A 13,459-nucleotide genomic window follows, 5' to 3' on the forward strand; every position below is an offset into this window, starting at 1 on the left:
TACCTGGTGCTCGTCGTCTCCTGTTGGAGTGTCTCCGGGCTGCATCACGGCTTTGCCCTTCGTCTTCTTTATTGCCTGTCTTAACGTTTTTCTTGATTTCTTTGGTGGCATGATGCTTTGGAAAACAAATGTATCACTAGCCAATCGTATGTGGCGCACCCGTATTTATAGCAACCGACATTGACCAAACTACAACCCAAGCTGACCGAATATTGACGTAACACTGGCGCAGGCTGACGCAGCATGACCGAATGGCGACCCATGTCTAACCCCGCCAGGCAGTGCATGACGGTCCCTGACATTGTTTGCTGACTGAATGTGACCGAATGTCGACTCAGAGCAACCGACTGTGACGTAACACCAACGCAGAGAAACGCACTGTTGACCGAGTCTGATAAAACACTCGGACAGGCAGGGTTTCTCAGGGTTTGTGTTAGGTCGATGGGGGTTGCTATTCGGTTAGACTTACGTCACCTTGCGGTGAAGTTCGGTTGATGAGGGTTAGTACTCGGTCAAAATGCTATCTTGGCCTGTCGCAGCCGATTTTTATGCATGCTCAAAATTTGCCGGGGTCAGAAAATGTTCTCTCGGTCACTCTGCGTCAGTTGGGGTTTCTCGACGTCACCCTTCGGCCAGTGCTTGGTTGATATTCGGTCAATCTACGTTCCTGTCGGATGCTGTCGGATGGTGGCTAACCGACACCGACGCCGCCTGTCGTATCCTAGTGAAATGGGGGCATTACTAATGATCATGACAGACATGATCATAGATTGAACAGGACTTTGAAACATGTTTTCTGAATGAAAAGTGAAATGAATCTGTGCTAAGCTGTCTCCAAGATACATGCATCTGCAATTTTTATTAAGGACTCTAGTTGAATTCAGTAGGTCTTGAGAAATGACATTTCAAGTTTTTAACACTTTTGATTCAGATTTTTTCTGTTCCCTTAATTTTGCTAAACCTAGTCTGGATACTGCCATAGACCAGGTAGCTCAGCTGATTAACTCATTCACCCCTGAAATTTCATAATGAACAAGTCTAACCTTTTAATTGGTAGAGTTCAAATGTGTCTTTAAGGGTAAATTAGTTAAAGCAACATTGTTATGTTCCGTGGTCCTGGGTTCAAATCCCCTGATTTGGCCACAATGCATTTTTACAACTTAAAACCTGTTGTTGATATATGGAATATAGAAGTAATATCAACAGAATCTTCCCAAAAAATGCAGGATCCTTGCAAATGTATGTTTGTAGGATAAAAATTACTTAATATTGGTATATGGGGCAAGGAAGTTATTCCAACGGTGTAGGCAGTATGAGGTTGTCACACTTTTAGAGCAATCAGCTCTTTAACAAGACACAGACAAAAAATAGAACACTTACATTATATATTTATATATTTGCTACACTTACATTATATATCTATATATTTGCTAACTCTTTGTCTTTTTTCATGAAAATTTCCAATTTTTAAAGAAATGTTATAGCAATGCTGGAAACAAAATTTCCAATGTATAGATAGTTTCAGTTTATAAACGTGGTAACAGAATCGTTAAGGGTTGAACTAAACAAAAAGCATGTGAGCTCTGAATTATAATCTGAAATGATGTGCTATGTTTAAAATTCATGCCAAGCCAGCATGGCATCCTTTCCACATGAACACATGTATCCAACGAAGTCCTCTTTGATAACGACAAAACTAGCTCACATGAAAAAAAAAGATAAATAAAAAAATTCTTTGGAGAAAATCATTAAATGTCAGATGAATTCATTTGACAGCCTACATGTTGAAATAGCATGCAACCCTTGTATATAACACCTACATAAAGTTGACATTTATGGCATAATTTTACTGATCAAAGCTTTGTACTTTGCACTTATATATACAAAATGTGGTAAGACTACACAAAAACACCACTCAACAGTGGGTGCTACAGTGTGTGCATAAGAGCTGGTACTATGGGAAAGACATACCATTGGAAGCAGACCCATTGCAAAGCAGAACATGAATCAACTCCATGGCCAGCACCAGCACAGCCACATAATGAGGTATTATCAAGGTGGCTTAGGACCAATAGTTAGCACATAATATAAAAGCTCCTGTGAAATCATCATATTATCATTGACTGTATTAATTTAATGTGTTAATAATAATATCTGCCATGCATGTATCTGTTGGGTATGTGTTTATATGCTTATAGTGTGGGGTCCTAAGTTGTTTTGCAGGAAATTACCATGGAACTGAAGTTACCCAGGTCTGCAGCTTGACCCTGAGGCAAATCCTGGTAGCATGATTTGGTTTGTCTCTTCATGCGAAATATATGTATATTGTTAAAAGGTAAGCATCTCAACCATTTGCAAGTTTCAGACACAAAGACCCCAGTGACCTTGAAATTAAGTCAGGGTCATTTATATTATAAAAACTTGACATTACTTTATCCTTGGTACATACTGGCCAAAATACATATCTTCAGCCAAATGAAACTTTGGATCTTTTTGGCTTTTTAACCATTATTCACAGTGAAATAACTCATTTTCATTGGGTTTTTAAATATGTTGATTTTGTGGGTTCTCATCATTCACGAAATTATAAGTCTGTATCTTCTGTACGAGTAGTACACTGCAAGCTGCCTTGGGTAGTAATAATCCAGAAATTCTTGTACCAAAGAAATAGTGGGGTTTTTTTGGGAAAACAATGACACTTGGACCCCATGAACATATCCAATTTCACAGAAGTGCATGAGAACATTTGACTAATTTGACCTAAATATCTAAACTAACAGATCTTAATTGATGTCTATGTAATATATATAAATATCATTTATCTAGACCAACGTTTGTTTAGGTAATCTTTTTGTTTTTGGCATTATTTGGAATCTGTGATCTTGAAAGTAGGTCAAGATTACTTGTTTGAGGAACCGTTGTAACATACAATCCCAGGTACATGAACCTATTGAACACATGTTATGACTCCGGGCTATTTTAAGAAGGGGTGGTTAAAAGAAACAAAATGACATATTGACTCTAGATACTGACCCTATCATAAGCTCACCAGGTAATTTCAGCTAGGATACCTGTTCATTGGGAACATAAAAGCTCTTTTTTATTTTTAGAAGTTTCAGATTTAGAGCAATGGGTTTTTAAGGTGTTCTATTTCTAATGTAAAGAAACAGGGTTGTGTTATAAAACTTACCAACTTTTTTTTTTTAATTTTGAAGGTCATAGGTAGAGCAATGGGTTTTTTAAGATGTCCTATTTTTATTGTAGACATATAGGGTCGTGTCATAAACAGTCATCTGACTACGAAGACTGAGCAGGGGAATGGTAACTTTTCAACTTTCAGTGAAATATTCTAAGAATGTGTTTTCCATGATGGTAGTTTTGGTCAGCAGAGGGTAACTATTTGTCAGTAAATTAAGCTATCAGAAAGCATTTAAACCTAAATCGGAATAGATTTCTCCTTTTAAGGCCCCGTCCCGCTGTCAATGGTGGTTAAACCTGCCTCATTTATATAAGAAATTTTTGTTTCTAAATGATGTTTCATACTGAAATTGTTGTAATCTATTTTTGGCATTAACGAGTAGTGTTTAAAAGCAGGATTTTAGGTAATTTCCTTTTCCTTTCCCTCCCTTAATGAAATTTCATACCATATTTGGTTGCAATATCCATTTAGGCATTAAGGAGGAAAAGCATTTTAAAGCAAATTTATAGCTGAGTTCCACTTTCGTGGCCCGGATCGAAACATCCCCCACCAATTTTTCGCTCAATGGCACCAGTGGAAGTATAAAATATGTTTTTTAAGATGGTGGCCATCTTGGATTTTGGACCGACCCGAAAAATAACAACACTTGGTCAGGACCATCTCAGGATCATTTCAGCTCAATCCCACTGGTGGAACTTGAGAAGAAGTTTAAAATAGGTGTTGTTAAGGAAAACCATGATTGTGCAATCATGTTACAAAATGGCCACCATGGCTGCCATGTTGAAGTTTTGACGGGGCTGAAAAATAACAACACTTTGTTGGCTTCCTGTCCTTAACATCACCACCAACTTTTAGCTCAATGGCAGCAGTGGAACTGGAGATGAAGTATAAAATATGTTTTTTAAGATGGGGGCCATGTTGGATTTTGGACCGACCAGAAAAATAACAACACTTGGTCAGGACCATCTCAGGATCATTTCCTATAAGTCATCCTGACCCTTTGTGGGTTTTTTATTTTGGAGGTTACAGATAGAGTAACAGGTTTTTAAGGTGTCCTATTTTTTATTGTAGAGATACAGGGTCGTGCCATAATAGACTTACCATCCTTTCTGTAGTAAAGAATTTCCACCTGCTTTTCTTCCGACCCCTGTAAGGCGTCTTTGATCTGCAGGATCCCGAAGGAGCTGGTGAGAGGGCCATGCAGGAAGTCACAGATACACGACTTTTGTATGACCTCGGCTCGGGAAGATCCTGTGAGCTGGCAGAATCCATCGTTACAGAAGAGAATGGGACATGTCTCAACTTGGGCATTTGCAATCACAAATTTACGATCTGAAAAACATAATTGAAAGGACAACATTAATTTTTTATTACATTATTTAATGATCATGTAATGTTATTTATTTAAAAGCGCATTCGTAGAAATTTTGAAAGCTGGACAAAAAACTTTGATTGTGAACTAATCGCAATCACCTTCTGGGACAAAACTCCTGGTTCTATTACAAATATCTCGAAAATGGTGAGAGTGGTCTCCCCTTGTAAACGTCAAGACAAAAAATATGAACTTCAATAACCATGTTTATGATTGACATAAAGTCTATTGACATATTAGTTTAACTGTAAAATTTTATTTAAGGAAACAAATGTTTGGTAAGCGAAGACATCATCAATATTTGCAGTTCATGCACCTAATAAAGCATCACAAGGAATTGCATATAAATTATAATAAAGGGCAATAACTGTCAAGACTCATGCTGGTCTGACCTTGACTTGGCGGCGGCGCTAAACCATAAAATCTGACATGTAACGAGAACATACATATTCCTGAGTCAGTGGGTCATAAATACCAATACAATTCAATTTGCTGTGCCATTGGCGTTGATATTGTTATCATTTCAAGCTATATTAAATGGTGACATCTGGTTTCATTTGTAAAGGTATTCTCCAAGGCGGCGCTGTTATTGGCTCATGTTATGTATTTTACGATGATAACGTCAATACAGACAGCTTCTGGGAGTATGTGGATGCTTCGAATGACAGAACCACTCCACACACGATCGTCCAAAGTCACCGCCACGAGTGGCTCTGGACGTAGCTGTGACATTTACATAGGTGGCCTAACCGATAACCTGAATCGCTATACTGCTGAGATGAGCACCCTCCCGGGCTGCGGGACCATATCAATGCCACTAGCTGTCTATATGATAAACAAGATGTTATGATTTGCTATCTATTATATCATTATCAACGAAGTGTAAGTCACATGCAATACTGCCATCCATCAGCCACAAAATCCATGGTAAGAGCCATCTATCAGCTACGGAATTCAGAGTAAGGGCCTACCTATTGGAAGTTTGAGACAAATACACATGCTGGGTTCTGTTTCCAATACTGTAATGGACAGAGAGTGTGGTAAATAACAGCCACATATCTGACGGTGTGGAATAGTTTAATTTTGGATTTCCTGTTATCTTTACATGCATCTGTATCAAGATATTCCGATAATCAAATAAAATATTGTTTATGAATCGTATGATCACTGTATTTACTTAATTTGAATATATCATAATTTCATACTAAAGCTATCACTCAAGATTCTTTTAACTCATTAACCCCTGAAGACACATTTTAAATCTTCCAATTCAAAGGTTGGATTAGTTCATTATGAAATTGCAGGGGTGAGTGAGTTAATCAAATGATCCTTATTAGAATAATTTACATGTCATTTTTCTTTCATTCCCATTGGTTGAATCGTAAGCATGTGAAGGTCTGTGATTTGAGATATTGACTCACAGTTTTACTATTTTAAGAAACAGCAGGTTAATATTCTCTTGATGACCTCATTTCAATTGTTATGTCACAATGTCCTCTGCAAAATGCACTACTTCCCTACTTACAATTTTCATACCTTCCATCTTGTTTAATGATAAGCACTCATGATTTTACTGTAATGTCAGAACTTACACATTATATCACCCACAAAGTTAACTGGGGTATGTTATTCTACAGTGGCAGATTTTAATTGTACACAGGATGAAGTCGCCTTCTTGTTTTGCGCTAGAGGGATTTTCCCTTTAGCTCAGTGGTAGAGCTCCCGACTAGGAAGTCTGGGATCAGGTTCCATACATACCCGGTGGAATCGCACAACTTTCTTTTCTGTTACAAATGGTGTCCTTGACCCTCCCTGTGGTGACAGGGAGTTAGACTGGTGTTCAAGGGCAAACACTTTTTAAAGCGGGGAGTAGTGTGGCAGATTTTAATTGTACACATATGAAGACGCTTCACAAGAAATCTTGTTTAGAACTGTAGAATTATCATTAAAAGATTGTCAAACAAAGCACTGTCGTCCATTACAAAGAATCTTATGCAAGCTACCTGCCTATAGCCTTAGATTTGTTTATAGTTTACGAAAAAATAGATGTGATTATTGATTCCCTGTAAATCTATATTTATACTTTAGATTTCTATGGATCTTTTCGAACTAAAATATAAGATCACTGATGTCCTTCAAATCTAGGCCAACTATTTCTGATCTGAAGCAAAGCTGGTTTTTCTGATCTGAAGCAAAGCTGGTTTTCAAAGTTCAATTACAAATTGCCTGGGTTACATTAAAGGTTTATCAGTGGTAGAATAGTTATGTTAAATAATTTACGTTTTATTTTTCCAAAAGGATCAATAATTTTACAAGAATTCAATGATACAAAAAGAATTCAGAAATCTGAAAAAAGAACTTCTTTAACTCTATCTTGTCTATACAATTCAGTAAATTGAAACACAGGTGACAAGGTTTGGATGAGCAGCATCCCTGGTTTGCTAAACTGTGAAAAAAATATTAATTCTCTGTCAGTAGTTATATTCATTTTCTGCTAAATGGTCAAAATTACCTTCAATAGAGAGAAAACATGGTTATCATTTTTGTGTCTTGACAGGTTTACTTGGCGAAGAAGCATATGACCTTGGCCAGTCTTACTTGGCAAAGAAGCGTATGACCTTGGCCAGTCTTACTTGGCGAAGAAGTGTATGACCTTGGCCAGTCTTATATTTCCGACAAGCTTGTTTTTCCATCCCACACCAAAATAAACCTTGTACATGTGTGTTACACTGTAACCCTACATACTATTCCATTCCCTCGCCCCATCCCCCAAAAAATAAACCTTGTACATGTGTTTTACACTAACCCTACATACTACTCCACCTCCTCGCACCAACCCCTAAAAAATAAAAGGTCATATTCTACTGGGGAAAAAAGTTGGTTAATGGTGTTTAATATGGTGCCAAATATGAAACAAAATGTGAAAATGAAGTTACAACTGAGCCATATCATTGACGGCAATCTCATCTAACAATTCAGTCAATTTCATTACAAAGTTAAAATGATTAATGAATAGCAACCCAAACACCGAGTTTGAGCTTGAGCTCTGTGTTATTTTTCATATTTCAACTTAAATTTTGAGAATCAATATTTTATTCTAAGAGATACAGAGAACATTTATACAATGTACACCATTTAAAAACCAATTTTGTCACAAGTCATCTGCTTTAGTTATAGGGAGACCATGTGCAATAGTGAATTAGATTTAACTGTCTTTACAAACTTGCCTCACAATGAATCACAGAAAATTAGAATATTCTCCGGAATGTTTTGATTCTGAATTATGTGTTCAATAATGCTGTACCAGTAACCTCGAAGTAGACCCGGCCTGTCGTAAATCAAAGTCTATTACTGTAATCTTGCTCAGCATTGCACTCAAACATCCAGTGGACTATGATCAGTACCAAATAATCCCCTGATATGAAACACAAATTAAGTATGGTACAGTTATGTTTTCAGACAATTACTGTAGTGAGCATTCTAATATTAAATATCCTTTTTATCTGACAACAATTAATATGGCTTTCCTGTTAGTCATTTTTACAGATGTATAAACCAAATTATCCAAAATGGAAATTCCTTTGTACAAGATAGGTCCAAACTCCCAAGCCCCCAGGAGGTGAATGAGGTTAAATGTGATTGATGTAAATCATGGATACAAAGAGTATGTAATTATGTACTTTAACATCTTTGTACTAATATACAGTGTTGCCATGGAAACAACCCAGATGGCTCAGTTTACCATAAAATACTCTCTAAACACCATTAGTCTGATCTGTGAATCCCAATGCAATCAGTTCCAACCATTATAAGATTGTTAATTGTTTCCGTAATCAGTAAACCATGTCTTTATTAGTAGTGATTTTTTAGCCATGTTGATTTCTGATTGTAGCTCATTCTTAAAGCTGAATATCTTCTTCTGAGTTTTAATCAAATCTGTTCACTATCCACATGATTCAAAATGACATTGGCCAGTGAAAGTGTGCTGTTTTTAATAATTAACTGACTGTATGTATGCCTGTCACCAAATGTTGAATTAATTATGATAGCAGGACAGTTTCCACCTAAAACATGATGCAACATCAGATTATTGTCAAGTCCTACAACACAACAATGCTGTATTTGACAATGATGTGTAAACATTTCTATTTCAAAAATATGATGTGATAGATGATATTGTTCTGACGTCACCAGAATTGTATCAGGTTTGCTTAGTGATCTGAATTTGTTACTACATTACACCATATAATCTTCAGAATCTAAAAATATCACAGCTCAGCAAACATTTCCTCTGCTGGCACCACCTTAATACCGAACATTTAATTATTTCCACGGCGGACCAGCAGACAAAATTGTCTCCTAAATTGAAACCAGAAACAACATCCCAAGATATTTTCATTTCATTTGTCTGTAGATCTGATATTTCCCCTACAAATAGTCAATTCTTATCAATTTCATATAGAAGCTGTCAGACTGTTGTGTGCTGTAGAGCTGTTTTATGCCGAATTATTATTCAATGATATAGACAGGATACAACAGCACAATGTCACAATTACAAACAGGAAACAAATCTCAAACCTAACAATACTTGTCTCAATCAGAGGGGAAACTGTCCACCAATACACCAAATCTAACAATACTTGTCTCAATCAGAGGAGAAACTCTCCACCAATACACCAAAGCTAACAATACTTGTTTCAATCAGAGGAGAAACTGTTCACCAATACACCAATCCTAACAATACTTGTCTCAATCAGAGGAGAAACTCTTCAACAATACACCAAACCTAACAATATTTGTCTCAATCAGAGGAGAAACTGTCCACCAATACAACAAACCTTACAATACCTGTCTCAATCAGATGGGGAACTGTTCACCACTACACCAAACAATACTTGTCTCAATCAGATGGGGAACTGTTCACCAATACACCAAACCTAACAATCTTGTCTCAATCAGAGGAGAAACTGTCCACCAATACAACAAACCTTACAATACCTGTCTCAATCAGAGGAGAAACTGTCTACCATAAACTGTCCACCAATACACCAAAGCTAACAATACTTGTTTCAATCAGAGGAGAAACTGTTCACCAATACACGAAACCTAACAAAACCTGTCTCAATCAGAGGAGAAACTGTTCACCAATACACGAAACCTAACAAAACCTGTCTCAATCAGAGGAGAAACTGTCCACCAATACACCACAGCTAACAATACTTGTCTCAATCAGAGGTGAAACTGTCCACCAATACACCAAATCTAACAATACTTGTCTCAATCAGAGGCAAAGCTAACAATTCTTGTCTCAATCAGAGGAGGAACTGTCCAGCAATACACCAAAGCTAACAATTCTTGACTCAATCAGAGGGGAAACTGTCCACCAATACACCAAACCTTACAATACTTGTCTCAATCAGATGGGGAACTGTTCACCAATACACTGAACCTAACAATACCTGTCTCAATCAGAGGAGAAACTGTCTACCGGCCATTACACCAATACACCAAAGCTAACAATACTTGACTCAATCAGAGGAGAAACTGTCCACCAATACAACAAACCTAACAATACCTGTCTCAATCAGAGGAGAAACTGTCCACCAATACAACAAACCTTACAATCCCTGTCTCAATCAGAGGAGAAACTGTCCACCAATACACCAAATCTAACAATACTTGTCTCAATCAGAGGCGAAGCTGTCCACCAATACACCAAAGCTAACAATACTTGACTCAATCAGAGGAGAAACTGTCCACCAATACACCTAAGCTAACAATTCTTGTCTCAATCAGAGGAGGAACTGTCCAGCAATACACCAAAGCTAACAATTCTTGACTCAATCAGAGGGGAAACTGTCCACCAATACACCCAAGCTAACAATTCTTGTCTCAATCAGAGGATAAACTGTCCACCAATACACCAAATCTAACAATACTTGTCTCAATCAGAGGAGAAACTCTTCCCCAATACCCCAAACAATACTTGTCTCAATCAGAGGAGAAACGGTCCACCAATACACCAAAGCTAACAATACTTGACTCAATCAGAGGAGAAACTGTTCACCAATACACCAAACCAAACAATACTTGTCTCAATCAGATGGGGAACTGTTCACCAATACACTAAACCTAACAATACCTGTCTCAATCAGAGGAGAAACTGTCTACCATAAACTGTCCACCAATACACCAAATCTAACAATACTTGTCTCAATCAGAGGAAAAACTGTCTACCGGCCATTACACCAATACACCAAAGCTAACAATACTTGTTTCAATCAGAGGAGAAACTGTTCACCAATACACGAAACCTAACAAAACCTGTCTCAATCAGAGGAGAAACTGTCTACCAATACACCAAACCTAACAATCTTGTCTCAATCAGAGGAGAAACTCTTCACCAATACACCAATCCTAACAATACTTGTCTCAATCAGAGGAGTAACTCTTCACCAATACACCAAACAATACTTGTCTCAATCAGAGGAGAAACTGTCTACCAATACATAAAGCTAACAATTCTTGTCTCAATCAGCGGAGAAACTGTCCACCAATACACCACAGCTAACAATACTTGTCTCAATCAGAGGAGTAACTCTTCACCAATACACCAAACAATACTTGTCTCAATCAGAGGAAAAACTGTTCACCAATACACCAAACCTAACAATCTTGTCTCAATCAGAGGAGAAACGGTCCACCAATACACCAAAGCTAACAATACTTGTTTCAATCAGAGGAGAAACTGTTCACCAATACACGAAACCTAACAAAACCTGTCTCAATCAGAGGAGAAACTGTCTACCAATACACCAAACCTAACAATCTTGTCTCAATCAGAGGAGAAACTGTCCACCAATACAACAAACCTTACAATACCTGTCTCAATCAGAGGAGAAACTGTCCACCAATACACCAAACCTAACAATATTTGTCTCAATCAGAGGAGAAACTGTCTACCAATACATCAAACCAAACAATACTTGTCTCAATCAAAGGAGAAACTCTTCACCAATACACCAAACAATACTTGTCTCAATCAGAGGAGAAACTGTCTACCATTACACCAAACCTTACAATACCTGTCTCAATCAGATGGGGAACTGTTCACCAATACAACAAACCTAACAATACCTGTCTCAATCAGATGGGGAACTATTCACCAATAGACCAAACCTAACAATACTTGTCTCAATCAGAGGAGAAACTGTCTACCAATACATCAAACCAAACAATACTTGTCTCAATCAGAGGAGAAACTCTTCACCAATACACCAAACAATACTTGTCTCAATCAGAGGAGAAACTGTCTACCGGCCATTACACCAAACCTTACAATACCTGTCTCAATCAGATGGGGAACTGTTCACCAATACACTAAACCTAACAATACCTGTCTCAATCAGATGGGGAACTGTTCACCAATACACCAAACCTAACAATACTTGTCTCAATCAGAGGAGAAACTGTCCACCAATACACCAAACCTAACAATACTTTTCCATCAGATGTTTAGCAGAACCTGTCTTCCAATATGCTAAGGGTGTAGATATCCCAACCTTTTTTAAAACGTTAAAATAATGAGAATCTGATTGTTCCACTGATTTCCACATCTGATAGTGTAAGCCAACACAAATATTGGTCCTCAGAGATGAAAGTACACACTCTTTACAATGCATGGCAGCTGTCAGAATGTGAAGGGGCGATCCCTTAATTCTGCCAACTTCAATCAATATTTTTGTGAGAGATTTGACTATTATGACACCACTGTAACAGTGTATACAGCAGAATCGTTTAATCTGGAGACTGGAATTTCTTGTTAAAGAAATAAAAAAAAATCAATATTTTAATATTCATCATGTATTTAAATATTATACAACGTAGCATAATCTACACAAACCATATGATATGTTATTTATAATTAATTTGACAACTCAGTTTCTGAATTTCTTTTGGCCCTCGAGATGTTTGATTTAATACAATCTATACAATATCATAATAGCTCACTTTGTTCCTATAGTGTTCTTATAGCTGTAAAACGCTTAATCAGACCATAGGCACTTCCTGCGGGTTGTATATCACGGAATAGACTACTCATTCTAGGACAAATTGTTACAAATTACACAAAATATCCCCGACACGCCTGCAAGGCCTACTGTTTAAACAAGACAGTTGTCATTTAAATTAATGTGTATATTTATGTTTGTCCTTGGGTATATTTAATTGTGAAAATTGTCATAACTAAACATCAAAGAGATTTAGGAAACCGATTCTGTAATATTTATCATTTTACAACTATATTGATAAATTCAGTTTGAGAAGAAATGAGTTGTGTTTGATTGATATGGTGTTTATGGTGTGTAGGACCCTGATGTGTTTTCAGAATGATTAACGATTAATCAAGTACCATTTTTTTGTGGTCTTGTGTTTTTAATGATATTCCCTAACAACTTGATGATTGCACTATTTTTAAAACTATGAAAACTTCAAAGTGGATAAAAAAATGAAAGAAATTAATTTCACTGTTTATTTTTTTTAAATAGTCTTGTTGAAAATGTCCTTTTAAATGATTTTTGACACATGGAACAAACATTTCAAATCAACTGTTGAAAATTTGATTGCATAGAAAGCTATTTTTATATTCGGATCAATGTTCCGCACACGTTTGATAGAACCCGGAGGGTTTAATTAATAGCATGTGATAGGTCCATTCAGCAGCTCAATCAAGCAGGGAAGCTTAATGTTTGGTATAACACATAATTCAATAACAAAGTACCCATATTGCGATATTGTAATCACCGGTCTATATGTATTGCTGTAAGGACCCTGCCATAGTGTTGTAATCACCTGTCTATATGTATTGCTGTAAGGAACCATGCAGCCAT

General features: G+C 37.0%; 1 protein-coding gene across 1 annotated transcript in view; it reads right to left on the bottom strand.

Annotated features, from left to right (window-relative positions):
• LOC110463718 (potassium voltage-gated channel subfamily H member 6-like) overlaps nucleotides 1–13,459 on the bottom strand; it is a 253,657-nt gene that overhangs the window by 116,381 nt on the left and 123,817 nt on the right. The window contains exon 2 of the mRNA XM_021518537.1: nucleotides 4,301–4,531. Within this exon, the coding sequence (XP_021374212.1) occupies nucleotides 4,301–4,531 (231 nt within the window). The remainder of the gene's footprint in view (nucleotides 1–4,300; nucleotides 4,532–13,459) is intronic.

Source organism: Mizuhopecten yessoensis, unplaced genomic scaffold (assembly GCF_002113885.1).
Source record: "Mizuhopecten yessoensis strain PY_sf001 unplaced genomic scaffold, ASM211388v2 scaffold10921, whole genome shotgun sequence".
Lineage (NCBI taxonomy): Eukaryota > Metazoa > Mollusca > Bivalvia > Pectinida > Pectinidae > Mizuhopecten > Mizuhopecten yessoensis.